This window comes from Schistocerca serialis, chromosome 7, assembly GCF_023864345.2.
Source record: "Schistocerca serialis cubense isolate TAMUIC-IGC-003099 chromosome 7, iqSchSeri2.2, whole genome shotgun sequence".
NCBI classification, from domain to species: Eukaryota; Metazoa; Arthropoda; class Insecta; order Orthoptera; family Acrididae; genus Schistocerca; species Schistocerca serialis.
The window spans coordinates 369,441,161-369,455,528 of NC_064644.1; the positions used below are offsets into that span (position 1 = coordinate 369,441,161).

Below are 14,368 nucleotides of genomic sequence, written 5' to 3' on the forward strand. Positions count from 1 at the left end.
TAGGTTTAAGTAGTTCTCAGTTGTAGGGGACTGATGACCTCAGATGTTAAGTCCCATAATGCTCAGAGCCTAAGGACTCTGTTTCTACCGATTGAGGCACGAAACCCTAAAAAGGATGGCGATGACTGAGATGAGAACAGTTACAAAAATTAGGATTACGAAAGTGGAAAAGAAGGGAACTGGTGCTTGTGTGTTGATGAAAGGTGGAAGTAAGCGAGTAAATCAATACATGTATCGAGTTAATGAAGTGTTGTAAACGCTTGCAGCTATGAGCAGTCCGACCAAAAAATGATTCACGCCTAGATACATCTCACTAATACTGTTTAATACCACCTTTACCCATCATAATGGCCTGAATTCGACGAGGAAGAGAGCCCACAAATCCTTTTCGGGGAGGACGTATCGAAGTGAAGCCACTGATTAAACTGCAGGGAAGTTAATTAGTAGCTTTCAACTTAAGTTCCAAATATTCCATGACATTTTTTTTGGGATTAAAATGTGACAATTTACTGGGCCAGTCGAGGTGCGATTGGCTCCCTGCATGTTCGTCAAACCAGGAATGTGTGCGTGGAGACCTGTGAAAACAGCTGTTATTGCCCTAGAATATGGTAGTACCCACAGCAGACCTATCCTCCAAAAACACTGTGGCAATACTACACGGTACAGTCACATTAATGCGAACACCACCACTGTCCGACGTCAACGATCAGTAACCATTCACAGACGGCCGCTGTCATAATACAGAAACTGAGCGATTTATCTGATGTCCAAAAGTACTTGATGATTCGCTTTTGGGCCAAAGGTGGAAGCATTACTGAAACGGATGAGTGTGATAAACAGTTCTCGTGCAGCCGTGATTAAAGAATGCCGTGCATGGCAAAACAGAACTATCCAGAACCGGGGCTGGGACAACAGCGGTGCACCTCGGGCCGTAGATAACAGGGGTAAACGACGGCTGCGGAGATCTGTACGAGCGAATAGACGTGCGACCGTTGAACAACTGACCTCTCAGATGAACCAAGGGTTCAGGACCCTTCAGCAAACGTTCCATCTACTGCAGGCGCCTGGTTCGTACAACCGTGATGACTGCTGTTCATCGGCGACGAAGGTAGGAATTTGGATGCCAACTGAACGTCCACTTGTTTGCGACAGGTAGCCTTTTCCAGATGAATCACTTCTTATGCTCCATAGGACACAGGGCTGCTGACGTGTGCAACGCAAAACGTCTGAAAGCGAGCGCCCTGCAAATATCATCTGAAGTGCCCAGGCCGAAGAAGGGAGCCTTATGGTCTGGGAAATGATTTCGTGGCTTCCCTCAAGTGATGTGATCGTTCATGAATGCACAATGGAACAACACAAGTATGAAACTATCCTTGTAGATCACGTACATCTCTACACGCAGTTTGTTATTCCTTGGCACAATGGCATCTACCAGCAGGACTAAGTAATGTTCGCACAGTTTTCAGTACACATGCATGGTTTGATGAGCACCAGGATGAGTTTCCCAATATCTCCTGGCCACCAAACTACCTGGATTTAACCCAATCGAGAATTTATGAGCAGTAGGGGGGCAACCTTCATATGGCTCCACTCTGCATTGTTGATAAATTTATTCAAGATGGCGCGGATAGAAGTGGCAACGTCGCAATGACGTCATGGCGGGAAAATAGGTCAATTGGACTACCTTCACTAACCTAACCCTCTCCCCTCCAGCCTCCCCAACCCTCCCCCCACCTCCCCCAGATAATAACACGAGGTTCAAATGTTGGTGGAAAAAAGGACATCTGAGCTACCTCCACTAACCTAAGAAAGTGGCGAGGAGATAGGTCACGTGCGCTGCCTCCACCAACATAAGTCATCTGACCACCATCTCTTCCTTGGAATTGGCGGGAAAGGACTCAGCCTGTGCTGGGCTGCTGGGTAGGATGAACATAAGTCTTTTTATTTTGCATGCAGCGTTTCTTTAACCAATTTGAGTTGTCATAGGCAGTAGCGCCATCCAGTGGGTTCACCATGAGGTCTGCAGTCCTACTGACATAGTACATAGCACTGCCACCAGAGGGCACCGTCGTCCCATGGCGGTCTGGAGAAACATGGTAGGGAAAGGACTCAGTCTGTGTCCAGCTGCAGGGGAGAGGAAGGAGTGTACTTATTTCGAAACAATTTATTTAGTGTAGGTAGCCCAAGTGATCTAATTTCCCACCAGAATTTGAACTTCCCACCATGATGTCATTGTGACATTGCCACTTCTATCGCCGCCATCTTGGATCCGCCATCTTGAATAAATTTGTCAACAATGCAGGGTGGGTCCTTATAAAGGCTGACCCCCTACTCACCTTGGTCGGGATTTACGTTCCATGGACCCTGAACCGAGAAACCTAGTGCAGCTGGCCATGGTACTGGTGTCTGCACAACTCTACATCACTGTCGGTACCTTCAAGAAACTCACTGCTTCTCTTCCTCCACGTCTTGCAGATTGTGGTTATCTTTTGGCAAATGGTCACATTCGTGTGACTGGATTGTAAACAAGGGAATACCCCCCCCCCCCCCCCCCAAAAAAAAACAGACAACATTGTCGTGGTTGGAGCTTGTATAGTACACATTTCTGCCACTATTCGTGTATAGAGCAACCCATTGCCAAATCAGTGCCGTCTCTGTTGCCGACCTGGTTTGTTCTGTTCGTCTGTAGTGATTGTTTTTGCTAGTGCTGTTTTGCTCTTGTTTTGTTTTTTATGATGACAAGTTTAAGTGGGCAACGTCCAGCTGTGAAATTTTTTTTCTACTCTGCCATGAAATGAAATGAAATGATGCTATGGCATTGTTGTCCAGGAGGTTCCAGTCGGGTTCGGCTGCCAAGTGCACGTCTTATTTCAGTCGGTGTCACATTGGGGGACTTGCGGCCGATGATGAGGATGTAATGATGATGAAGACAACACAGCGCCCAGTCCCCAAGCGGAGAAAACCTCCAACCCAGCCGGGAAACGAACCAGGGCCCAGTGCATGGAAATGCTGCTGAAACTGTTTTAATGATGAAACCAGCTTACCAAAATGACGCTATGGAAAAAACTCAAGTGCATGAATGGTTTGCTCAATTTGAAAATGGCAACATATCGACTGATGTCAAACCTAGATGACAAACTTGACCGAATCGACGAAAATATTGAAAAAATTCGAGAGCTTGTGCTCCAGTTGCTGCCAAGTTTGTTCCTCGGGTTCTAACTGACAATCGAAAGGAACTTTGAGTTGAAATATTTCGTGCTTTGAAACAACATCTTGAAATTGATCGAGATTTTCTTTTAAAGGTCATTGCTGGCGATGAGTCACGGTGCTATGGTTACGACCCAGAAACTAAGCAACAGTCAAGCCAATGGAAGACGTCGTCATTACCCCGTCCAAAAAAATGTCATCAAGTCAAATAAAACATAAACAAATGTTGATTTGCTTTTTATATTGTAAGGACGTAGTTCATTCATAGTTTGTTCCCCCAGGCCAGACTGTCAATCAAACTTTTATTTGGAAGTTTTAAGAAGATTGCGCAACAGTGTTCGTCAAAAAAGCCCCAGGCACAATGGAAACTGGTTCTTCCAACACGACAATGTGCCTGCGCACACAATCATCTCTATTAGACAGATTTTGGCCAAAAATGGCACGGTTCCGCTGCCCTACGGACCCTATTATTTCCACACATGACACAAGAGAAGGTGCACGAAAGGACACCGACTTGACAATGTTGAAAAAGTTAAGAAAAAACGAGGGAAGAGCTGTCAGCCATTTCTAAACATGACTAAAAGTAATGTTTCAATAGAGGCACCAGTGGAACAAACGCATTACCTGTAAGGGAGTGAATTTTGAAGTGTATAAGATTGTTTTGTAAACAATTTGAAAATATATAGATTTTAAAAATAATTCGGTTTCTTTAAGTTTAGTCGTTTGAAAAAGTCTGTATGAAATCTGAAAGTTTTATAGCCCCTTTAGGAACACTCTGTATTGTGCATATACGAGGATGAGTCAAATGAAAACCTTAAATTTGTAATAACAAATCGAAATTTCGCGCCGTTTAGCTGTAAGTTGGTAAGCGTGCTACAAACAGTGTGTAGAATGGCCTGTAGGTGACAGCGTAGTGCAGATGCACACATACCGTCGCAGTATCGGTATAAAGATGGCCGCTCCACTTGCGACTTGTTCCAGGGAAGAACAGCGTTCTGTTATTCGGTTTTTGCGTAGGGAAGGTGTGAAACCTATTGAAATTCATCGACGAATGAAGGTTCAGTAAGGTGATGCATGTTTGTCACGAACGGAGTAGGAAGTTCGCAAATAGTGTGATTTCAGTGGAAGGTGCTCCTCGTCCAGGTCAGGCACAACAAATTGTGACTCCACAGAACATTGCAGCAGTTGCAGCCGTAGTGAAGGAAAACCGCCGAGTGACACTGAATGACATTGCAGCATGTTTAAAGATTAGTCATGGGTCAGCACACCACATTGTGCATGGTGTGCTCCAGTTTCACAAAGTGTCTGCAAGATGGGTGCCACGGCAGCTGACTCCTGAAATGAGAGAACGACGTGTTGATGCTTGTGAAGAACTTCTTCGGCGCTTTGAACGAGAAGATGATGGCTTCCTTGCAAGAATCATTACTGGGGAGGAAACCTGGGTTCACTTCCACCAACCGGAAACGAAGAGAGCGAGCAAGGAATGGCGCCATTTCTAATCACCAAAACCAAAGAAGTTTCGAAGAGAACTATCAGCAGGGAAGGTTATGCTGACTCTCTTTTGTTGCGAAAAAGGCGTCATTTTGGAGCGTTATGTGCCTAGAGGGACCACTGTCACCAGTGCATCGTACACAGATCTCCTAAAAAATCATCTGCAGCCTGAAATCAAATCAAAGCGACGTGGATTGCTGTCACCAGGTGTCCTTTTGTAACATGACAATGCAAGGCCCCACACTGCCCGTAGAACAGTTGTAACAATCACAGACCTGCATTTTGAGTGCCTTCCTCATCCACCATACTCACCAGACCTCGCCCCAAGTGATTTCCATATGAAACTTCCTGGCAGATTAAAACTATGTACCCGACCGAGACTCGAACTCGGGACCTTTGCCTTTCGCGGGCAAGTGCTCTACCAACTGAGCTACCCAAGTACGACTCACGCCCCGTCCTCACACCTTTACTTCTGCCAGTACCTCGTCTCTTACCTTCCAAACTGGCAGAAGTACAGCTGTGAGGACGGGGCGTGAGTCGTGCTTGGGTAGCTCAGTTGGTAGAGCACTTGCCCGTGAAAGGCAAAGGTCCCGAGTTCGAGTCTCGGTCCGGCACACAGTTTTAATGCGCCAGGAAGTTTCACACCAGCGCTCACTCCGCTGCAGAGTGAAAATCTCATTCTGATTTCCATATGTTTGGACCACTCAAAGACGCAATGGGAGGAAAGAAGTTCCGTTCTGATGAAGACGTACGCCACGCGGTGCGTGGGTGGTTGCGCGGACTACCAGAAGAATTGTTTTCTAAAGGAATTTACGCACTTTGTAAGCGCTGGAGGACTTACGTTGAGCGTGGGGGAGATTATGTTGAAAAGTGATACAGCTTTGTACCACTTCTGCACAGTAAATAACATTTTAAAAAATATTTAAGGTTTTCTTTTGACTCACTCTCGTGCTACGTGTCATCTATCGTAAGCTATATGCGTTGTGGGACTAGGGGGTGACACCGATACGCACAGGTGTGGGCGGCGAGCTGGCAGTGGAGTCGTTCGCAGAGGAGGAGCCGCTGCTGGGCGCGCTGCTGGAGGCGGTGGCGGAGCTCAACCAGTCGCTGGTGGAGGACCTGAATGCGTGGCCGGCCGGCGACGGCGGCGGCGTTCTGGGCTTCGGGCTGCTGCCCGGCACCGTGCGCAACGGCACCAGGTGGAACGCCGCCAGGGCCTTCCTGCGCAAGCCGCGCCACAATCTGCACGTGCTCAAGAACGCCCAAGTCACCAAGGTAAACGCCCGCGGTGCTGAAATCGTACTAGGGCTTCCGCTAACACGAGCCCAGTTCGCTGCCGGCTCTGCAAGTTTATCAGTCCATCATGTTTTCCTGTTCGGTGATTTAAAGTCTTACATATCTGCATTACTTTCGCAGTAAAAAGCAGCCGGTTTCATCGCATTGTGTTGCTGGTTACGACTTCTTGTAAGAGTTGCACGCTCTAAAGTGTACTGCACATATAAGTAGCGATCAAAAAGTTTCCGCAGAGGGCGTTGCTGTAGTATACGAGGGTATTTCGGAAAGTAAAGATACACCGTACGCCAGAGGAACAGAAGAGTTTTGGCGAGCAAGTTGGCAACACTGGTGTTAACCTTGAACCGTTAGCTTTCTCCTCGCGGTCGTTCGGCAGCTGAACGTTGCTTCTGGTTGGAGTAGGTCGTGTTTAAAACGGCTGCGCCGATTCAGAATCCCGCCAAATGCGAAGTGCGCTCCTTCATACGTTTTCTTCATGCAAAAGGTCAGCGACCAGCGGATATTCACAAAGAAATTGTTTCTGTTTATAGGAACATCATGAATCGACAAAATGTAACGAAATGGTGTCGTCATTTCTCTGAAGGTAGGACCGATGTTCATGACGAACACAGAACAGGTCGGCCATCTGTGATCTCTGATGCCCTTCTTCAGCGAACGGAGGAAGTAATTCGTGCGAATAGACGTCTCACATTGAAAGAATTGCATCAGATCATACCGGACGTGTCAATGACAACTCTTTATGACGTTGTGACTGTCAAGTTAGGGTACAGGAAATTGTGTGCGCACTGGGTTCCAAAACTGTTAACGGAAGAACACAAAAAGAAAAGGATGGGCTTTGCACTCGACTTCCTCACACGCTATGCTGAAGCAGGTGATGAGTTCCCTGATCACATTGTGACAGGTGACGAGACGTGGTTTTACCACCATACACCTGAATCCAAGCAACAAACAATGCAACGGCGCCATTCAAATTCACCAAAAGCCAAGAAATGCAAAACGTCGATTTCAGCGAAGAAAATCATGGCTTCTGTTTATTGGGACAGACAAGGCATTCTTCTGTTTAATTTATGCCTCCTGGAACGACAATTAATGCTGCTGCATATTGCCAGACTTTGAAACGTCTTCGAAGGGCAATTCAAAACAAACGCAGGGGAATGCTGACAAGTGGAGTCCGCTTGATTCATGACAACGCTCGGCCTCACACAGCGTTCGTAACCAAAGCACTACTCAAACAATTCAAATGGGACATATTGGACCATCCGCCACACAGCCCGAACCTTGCGCCCACCGACTTCCATGTCTTCCGTTACCTGATCTTGGTGGTAAATCATTCCACGACGATGAAGAGATCAAAGATGAAGTTGAAATGTGGTTCCAACAACAGGCGCAACCTTCTATGACTGTGGGATACAAAAGCTTGTGTACCGACTTAACAAATGTTTGGATAAGGGGGGTGATTATGTCGAAAAATAACAAATGATCCAGTTAATAAGATCTAACTGACGTTTTCTAAATAAATGTTCTATTTAAGGACTGCGAGCCATTGTATCTTTACTTTTCGAAATGCCCTGGTATATGCAACGTAGCGCGAATACCATGCGGGTGTACAGGGTGTAACGCAGTGGTTCCCAACCTGCGGATAACTACTCCCGAGACGTAAAATGAAATTTTCTGAGGGGTAAAGACTAAACGATTCTATTCTGTTTCAATCATGAAACTAAATAATTTTCAAAAGCTCATTACTATTAACACAGTTTTTTAAGACTCTAATACTGGTTATACAAGTTATCGTTTGGTAGCTTTAATGCGATGGAGGTTACAGGTTCCTCACATACTCCACCCACTGCACACACACACACACACAGATATGTTGTACTTTGTCCCGAACATCGCTGATAATGAAAGTAAACCACATACGTAAAAAATGCTAAATATCTCAAGAAAATGTCTGCTCCAAGTTGTAGATAGTACCTTTGGTAGTCCAGAAATTGCATCATTACTTGCTTCGAAACAGATAAGTGAATTGATTGACAGTACGATATAGCAGTGACTACATAAGGCCTACTATAGTATTCTACACAGTATTATTATTATTATTATTATTACTACTATAGTGGCTCTGATCAGACACAAAACATTAACAGTTGAAGTCTTCCAATTTCTGTACATCCAGAAGTAATGAGCGCAGCAATCAAGTGATTTGCGAACAGTAAGTATAGTGCACACATTTTAACTTTGAAGGTTTCAAATGGAGTTGCAGTATGCTGGTCAAGCAAGTGCCACAACGGAAAGGATTGAGGCAGTGGAAGTATGTAATGTAACAAGTGTGTATCCTCACTGTGGACAGTTAGCTTTCTTATCTGAGAAGGAGTTGTGTGTAGCACTTCCGATGCACCACGAATTCCTTTGTGTTTCATTCTAACCCACTCACCCAGCCGCCTCCCGCCTACACATAAAGTAAATATCGTTCATCTTCCATCATTTTAAAAATAAAAGTGTTTCATGAAAAGTCTTTCTTACTACAGTTAGGTGCTAAAGTTGGGAGGAGTGGGAGGCAACAGACGCAGGAGGGAATTGGGGAGGGGGGCAGGGAGGTCGTACTAGATAATTTTTTATTGAAGTCATGCGTAATGGTCTAAGAAAGGTTGGGAACCACTGGTGTAACAGGCACAAGTGCAGGTGTTTTTATGTGTGGTACCTTAATACATACAAACATGAGTGCGTTGGCTGTTTTCTTCTGTGCTGAACAGTCTTCCTACAAGAATGAACAAAACTTGAAATTTTGTGGACTACGCCTGTCAGTATAGATCAACCGTTTTGAGTATACGCGTCCACACTTCGACACCTGACCTGCTGGCCAGAAAAATAAGCATTAATGGCTTGCTTTTGCCACATGTACTTGGAGGCACTAAACAACCTAAAAACATACGACTTGTAATAGTTGGCGCTGATAACCACGCAGTTGAGCGCCCCGAAAACCAAACTTGTAACAGCCATAATTATTAGTCTGTAAATGAAGTAAATACTTATGAAATGGGTGTTCAGTACACCGTCCTCAGTCAGCAGTCTGTATAAGCAGCAACATCTAGACAAGAGATTAGTGTGGCGTTCGTGTCTCTCCGATGGCCATGCAGTAAATGCGGAAACGTGAACTATGGTGACGTCATTAACAATCGCATCCAAGCAGGACTAACATACTATTGTTCCTTTCATGGCTGCAGAAGAATAAACTCCGGCAGACATCCATCGGAGAATGAGTAATGTGTATGAGATAGCATATGTATCGAAAATCACAGTCGGGAAAAATACGACAAGGGGTGCTGCTGATACACGATAACGTACGTCCCCATACCTCAAATTTCGTAATGCAGAAGCTACGCCAACTCACATGGAAGACACTCGAGCAGTCGCCCTATAGTCCTTATCTCTCTCCATGCAATTATCACGCCTTCGGTCTCTTCAAGAACACTTTGGAGGGTCGACGATTCCTGCATGACGAAGATGTGCAGCAGGAAGTTACGAACTTCTTCACACAGCACGACATGATGTTTTATCAAACGGATATCATCTAGTCGGTGTGTCGGTGGGGTGATTGCCTCAACGCTCACGGTGATTTTGCCTGACTAGCATAACGGTTCTGTATTGTACGGTCTTCGAACTGCAACTGTTTGATCGTCCCTTATACGTTACTCGTGTACTGCTTGATTTCTGCTCGCATCCATAATACTGCGTGGAGTATACGATTCTGTACATGTTTTAATTTCATGTAAAATAGTAGCTGGTCTCATCATATGATGTTCTGTGGACTTACGTATATTTGTTGCTGCTTACAGATCCGTGTGTGAAGTGCTCGATTTAAACACATAATAAGAATATTGCTTTCGTTATACTGCATTTTTGTTTGCATCCACAAACCGCACTTTCACGCATTTTATAGAGAACTCCATGTTAGCAGCTTTTGACAGAACTACTTTTCAACATTATTACATGTTCGGCACTGAGAACGTTACGCCACCAATTGCCAAATGGGTGACATTTTTAGCGCAGTATGTTTCGGCACTACGTTACTCCATCATCAAGCACTAAAAACAAGGAACCCAATCAATAAATCGTCACACTACAGGTAATGGCCACCATATGAGAAATATGTATATCGTCCTATTGTACCATATTCCTTAAACCTTCTACGCCATTAGCCACCGACAAAAAAAAACCTCGCATCAAACACCCATAGTCAAACGTAAAACTCTTCTTGGAACACCTCTTGTTGGTGTTTTAAAATCTCAAAGTGTAGTTGTAGACCAAAGGCAGCAGCTGTTACCTATCAAAGATACAACATTCCTCTAACACGAATGTAGCAGACAACTATGCAATTGTCTATCATAAAATCTACGAACATTTTATGTGTCAAGGACCAATAAATTGTACAAATCGATACTACATCTATAGTGTAACTTGTGCATCCACAGACACTGAGGAAAAAAAATTGCAACACCGAGAGGGAGCTGTGATACAAAAACGAAAGTTGTTAGGCGTGTTTCTACATCTGAAAGATGATGTCTATTCAAATTTCGCGCTTGTCGCGTAACAGTGGCGCTAGTAGCGCCACTATGAGGATACAAAATACGTTTGCTTTAAATGCACTCTGTAACAATCGTGAGTGTTATTGAATGGACGTGGTGAGTTGGTGTTACTCAAGAATGCCTTGAAGATGACAAAGACACCATTATAAACAACTCATTCAATTTGAACTTCTGCAGTATTGCAGAAATACTTAGCAGGAATGTAGCCATTGAACATGATTTCCGGCAGCGGTGATGATGAGAATGAAAAGTCGCAAGAAGACAGGACTCCGGACGGCCACGTGGCACTGCCAAAAGGGAAGACCATCGTGTTCGGCGAATGGCTGTGGCGGGACCTACTGAATCTGCAGCGCTATCTGAGCAGCATCTGGCACCACAGTGACAGAACGAACTGAGCCGTGCTGCGGATCGCTTTGGTGCTGTTTGTAGGTTTCCGCCAGACGGTATCGTTTAGTTGGCATGGTTGCGGTTGTTTGTCTTCTTCTCGTGTTTCATGGCGCCACTTGGTTTCGCAGGCGTGTCCTGTCCGCTAGTGGCAGCAGTGGCGGTTGTCGATATGTGGTAATTGTTGCCCTATCTTTGGGGCGATGTCGTCGTTTTTCTGGATTGTGTGAGTGGGCCAGTTCGGTTGGGGACTCAGGAGGAGCCAGGTCCGCACAGTGCCAGAACGAGCCGGGACCGCTGGTGGCACTCATGGACTGCCGGATGGAAGCGCTGTGGTCACGAGGGTGCACAACCTCGTCGTAAACCGGACCCAGCAAGCTTTATGATGAGTGCATTTCAATTCAAGTAGAGAAACCTCCACCATAGTGAAATCTCGCGATTCTCCAGTGACTTGGATTCGCGTTGCTGCTCGTGGTGTCGCAAAGAGCAGCGAGTGGAGTGCTTGGGGAAGGCGAATCTGATTAGCTTTCCTAGACTTCTTATTACTATTTACTGCGTTCAACTTGTTACAATTTGTTAAGTTCAACCAGCGGTAATTTTTCTCGCCTGGTGGCAGCTAACGCCCCAGTTACCTGCCCTGGGGGCCGGTTGGTGGTAGTAATTCCTTTCTCGTTCCGAGCGCTCTAAACATAGTATTCTGAGGAAGCAGTGCACATCGCCGGTTCCAGCTTTGGCGTATTGTTCCATCGTTGCATTTGGTTTAACGGACGTCAGGTAGCTTCAGCAAGGTTATCATTAGTCATTCGTTAGACTGCCACTAGTCTGAGTTACCATCTTGTGAAGTGAATGCAACTCTTGGCTGCCTATCTCATCGCTCGTGAAAGTGTTTGTTGCCGGACCTTCTCAGAGGTCGATTCCTGGAGCACCGTCTGTGGCCCCTTGGTTCTTGTAAGACGTGTGTTCTAAAAGGAGGTCTGATGGTCAGTAGTTCAGTGTAACGCTCCTGCAGTCCACACCTTCTGCGAGTATAATCTACCTCTGTACCCTTTAAGGAACTTACATACTGGTCCTTGTGTTTTATTATTGTTTTGTTTATTATTATACCTTGTAATGCCTACATTAAAGGTTATACATGTCTAGTTAATAGTTCTGGTCGTCTTCTGGAATAAGTCTAGCAGTTTAGTGTTCAGTAGATGTTAAGGGTGGTGTTACAAAGTTTACCATCATCTTATTTGACCCGTTTGCTGATCAGTTGCTTGTTTTTTTAATTAACCTTTGCTATTGTATTTGCTGTTTTACAGCAGGTTTCTCAAGTTTTTATATTATTGCCGTTCCAGGCGTGTAAGGCCTTCAGCCGTGATTGTGGTCAATGGCCTTAAAATTCTAATTTGGTATTTGTATTTTAGCAGTAAGCCTTAAACCCTTATTTACTGCCATTCCTGGCGTCTGATGCCTTCTGCTGTGTTTGTGGCGACTTGCCTTTAATATTTCAATACCTGTAATTTGTAAATTGCAGCGAGTTTTAAACAATTCTTAATTAATTGCCATTCCTGGCATGCAAGGCCTTCTGCCCAGATCACAGTGGCTTGCTTTTAAAACATTAACTGCTGTATCTGTATTTAATGGTGATTTGCTAAATTGTATCTCACTGAAAACACTATTATTTGCACAGTTGTTTATTCCTTCATTAATAACGTGTGGTATTTTTATTTACTGTTGAGTCTGGAATTACTGGTTTAAAATTAATTGTGTGCAACTGTAAAAAGCAACCAATAGTAACTGATTACGGCCCCGTCCACAATCGTAACCGAATCCTGTCTTCCCTTGACTAACAGATTTCACGAACTGTTACGAATCAGTTACTTCAAGGACATCTCCGAGCCAGACGCCCTGTAGCGGACATTCCAATGACCCCAAATTAATGCCATTTGTGATTTCAGTGGTGTTAAGCGAAATTCACTGGGGGGCATGGAGGAGGGGGAGGTCTGTTGTGTTTTCTCATGAAAGTTCGATCTCCTTCGGTGCCAATTTTCGCCGTGTGTTGATTAGGAGACCAGTTGAGAACCTGCAACTAACCTGTCTGCTTGCTAGACACGTTGGACCTACAGCTAGGTTTATCGTCTGGGTTAAGATTTCACATAACAGAAGGAGCACTCTCGCGGCTATCCCACGCACTCTGACTGAAAATTTATACGTCAGTCTGGTAATTCAGTCTCTTGTTCTGTCGTTCATGAACAGCATTGCAGAGGGTGTTTTCCAACAGGATAACGCTCTCTCACATTCCGCTGTTGAAACTCAACATGCTCTACAGAGCATCGAGTTGTTCATTAGGCTGCTCGATTACCATATCTGTCTCTAGGGGAGCACATTTGGGACATCACCGGACGACATCTCCAGTGTCATCCATAGACAGGATTAACCGTTTCGGTATTGACCAACAAAAGGCAACTAGCATGGAACTCCATCCCACAAATTGACATCCGGCACCTGTACAGTACAACACATGCGCGTTTTCATGCTTGCATGCGACATTCTGGGGGTTACATAAGTTTTTAATTTACCAGCATTTCACATCTGCAATGGTTTATCTAGCATTCGCATTAACGTGTAATCTTGCTATGGTAATCATTAAATACGATACCTCAACAAATGTATTCCTGAAATGTCATTTTTGGTGCTGCGATTTTTTTCCGTCAGAACGGTCAAATATAAAACATAAAATCTAACGCTGCTAATTCGAATAAGTTGGTGGCTGCTACCCAAGGAGGATGTCGATAAAATCTGCCCCGAATGGCCCTTTGACACTTTTGTCTTTCCATTGAACTCGCTGATGCAGTCTCGTCTTGAAGCGCAAAAACTCCGCACTTCCCTTTATCCTGAAAGTGCAATATCCTCATGCTGTCTGTGACGTTACCCAACGAATGCTGTTCACTATTGAAGTTTCGCCACTGCCGATGACCCAATCTCCTTATTATTATGCTCTTTAAACCTTACTTTAAACTTCCTTCCCCTTTGCCCCACGCCTTTCATTTAACAATCTAGACACTTCATTTCATAAACTCCGGCTTACCAAACCTCACTTGTTCCAGGCTTAACGCTTCAGCATCTGTTCCAGGTGTCCGTCCAGAATGCAATTTTCACCCATTTGTTGTTACGTAACCTCACCAGTTTGGCATTACTCTAAACTTTTTTCGATTTTGTTGGTTTCTGTGCTCTAACGCTAATTCTATCCTATCTGTTTTACCTGTATCAAACCGCTATTTGTGTAATTGTTTTCATTTCTTCACCCTTGTTCTGAGAACTGAACGGGATGGAATTAGTTCTGTGCACGGCATTTTTGAAGAACGCTAATTTGTGTTTATAGGTATTGTCTTATCAATTACTGCGCCTGTGAACGTATGTCTACCAAA

General features: G+C 44.7%; 1 protein-coding gene and 1 non-coding gene across 2 annotated transcripts in view; both read left to right on the forward strand.

Moving 5' to 3' along the window:
• LOC126413094 (glucose dehydrogenase [FAD, quinone]-like) overlaps positions 1-14,368 on the forward strand; it is a 155,616-nt gene that overhangs the window by 22,357 nt on the left and 118,891 nt on the right. Inside the window, exon 3 of the mRNA XM_050082989.1 lies at positions 5,714-5,973. Within this exon, the coding sequence (XP_049938946.1) occupies positions 5,714-5,973 (260 nt within the window). The remainder of the gene's footprint in view (positions 1-5,713; positions 5,974-14,368) is intronic.
• On the forward strand, positions 5,239-5,313 carry Trnas-uga (transfer RNA serine (anticodon UGA)). Its single transcript has one exon. It is a non-coding gene; the product is annotated as a tRNA-Ser (tRNA).